The sequence below is a fragment of the Perkinsus marinus genome (assembly GCF_000006405.1).
Source record: "Perkinsus marinus ATCC 50983 genomic scaffold scf_1104296974020, whole genome shotgun sequence".
NCBI lineage: Eukaryota > Perkinsozoa > Perkinsida > Perkinsidae > Perkinsus > Perkinsus marinus.
The window spans coordinates 1-1,828 of record NW_003201258.1 but is presented as its reverse complement, the minus strand read 5'-3'; the positions used below and the strand labels follow the sequence as shown (position 1 = coordinate 1,828).

At 46.0% G+C, this 1,828-nt stretch overlaps 1 protein-coding gene across 1 annotated transcript; it reads right to left on the bottom strand.

Moving 5' to 3' along the window:
* Positions 1 to 560: 560 nt before the first annotated feature.
* Positions 561 to 1,647, bottom strand: Pmar_PMAR001839 (conserved hypothetical protein; the record flags this gene model as incomplete). Its single annotated transcript, XM_002765958.1, has 4 exons — positions 561 to 704; positions 1,178 to 1,322; positions 1,371 to 1,482; positions 1,538 to 1,647. Coding segments are annotated over 4 exons (511 nt in total), but the record flags the coding sequence as incomplete, so codon positions are not given.
* Positions 1,648 to 1,828: the final 181 nt, after the last annotated feature.

The window sequence follows — 1,828 nt, the reverse complement described above, 5'->3', positions numbered from 1 at the left end:
ATTCGTTGATACTTAGGAGTCTTATGATAAGAGAATGATGACGAGAATACAACAAAAGTAGGCAAGTTGGACGGACAGCGCCGGTCTTATTGATCTATTACAAAAAGCAGAAACGTGACAATCACAACAGAGAAGTGGCAGGAAATTCTATCATTATAATGGAGTAAAATTGAGAGTATCGGTTCGAACTGTCGATAGCGATGATAGTCATCGTGTTATCGCCTCTAGAGGGTGACGATGGTGGCAATAGCAACAACATAGCCACATCGTGTAATCACAAAGCTGTCTTATTCAGGTCCACACCTGCGAGTTTCACTATAGCATTTGGAACCCTTATCACCGGACTGGGGTCTTCCACTGAATCTAAACGTCCATCACCAAATCCCGTCGAAGTCGTTGGGCTACCTTTTTTCGTGACCGATAGTTCCGCAATATTCCCTGTCGTCGATCTTCGATCATCATCTTCAGTAGCGCGTCTCGAAGAAGCCGTAGTCCGATCAACTGCTGGGGTCGGTTCTTGAGATGGTCCCCCATGCGGCATCTCGGGAGTAGTTATCTGTTTATTCGGTAGAGGCAAAGACCTTACCAAAGGCACCTACGCAAAAGTCCTCGAGAGGTGTGTCCTCGACCGTCTTATGAGTATCATCATCAAGGCCACTGTGCATGCATGGTAGTACCACTGGGGGGAAGGTCGATGGTAAAACCTACACCAACGAGGCTTCACAAATACGACCGATGGGAATGTACAAGATTGCAAAGGCTGCAGTCGTATTCGGAAATTAAATATTTCGCGATAATTCACTTCAGAGTGAAACTCCAGCGAAGCTCAGATATGAAAACGACCGATCACATACTACTTGTTAAGTGAAATTACTAGAAAATAGTAAATTGAAAGGTCATCATACTCAGGAGGGTTACTTCTATAAAAATGAGAAAGAGCAGATTCCACACGCCTCATGTCACAATACACCTATATCACAGATTGAGTAGAGTAGGCCACAATGGTCACACTAAATAAAACAATATTACTACCACAATTCTCACAATTTTGCTTTAGTTCATGATAAAGATCGAGTACTAGGAAGTACTTCCATGCTAGCCCAACGACCCACGGCAGTCCTATGATACGTTCATGAAGTTGATGGCGATAGTTGCCTCTACCTCCCCTTATTAATACCACAGTCCCCTTCCTCCTGTCGAACTTAGATCCCTTCCGTCGGGCCTTAGCGACACCGTACATCATATTACCACCTGGGCCTCGGTAATAGGGATTGTCGATGCAACCATGGGAAAGTGAATATACCCCTTTAATTTGCTCATACCTAAAGGGGCCTCCATCCCCACTGGGTCCATAGCCTGGCTGGACTTACGTTGTTTGGGCCGTGAAAACCAGATAAGTGTGGTAGAGGAAGAGCCCCACTGTAAACCACATGAATAGGGCACAATACACCAGTACTACTATGGTCATAGGACTTGCCTCTACTCCACCTGAATCAACCGATAAGGAACCTCACAGTAAGAGCCCTACTACTGCTACTACCTACGAAGCCTCCATTGGCATCAGAAAGGATAACCAGATGAGCGACTGATAGACCGAGCCCGAAGAGTGTCAACGCAGCAGTGCAAGTGATAAAGCTATAGAATATCCTGAAAATAATTGTGGTCGGGATGGTTGCATAAAACGGCAGTACCGATAGTTGCCGCCACCTATACATGTACCGACCCACGGACAATGGTGGTCGAATCTTGTCACGCAGGTGTCACAGGTCCCACAGTGGGTAGCCCTCGGGGGCCTATACAGGTGACATGTATGGCAATACCTACGAAA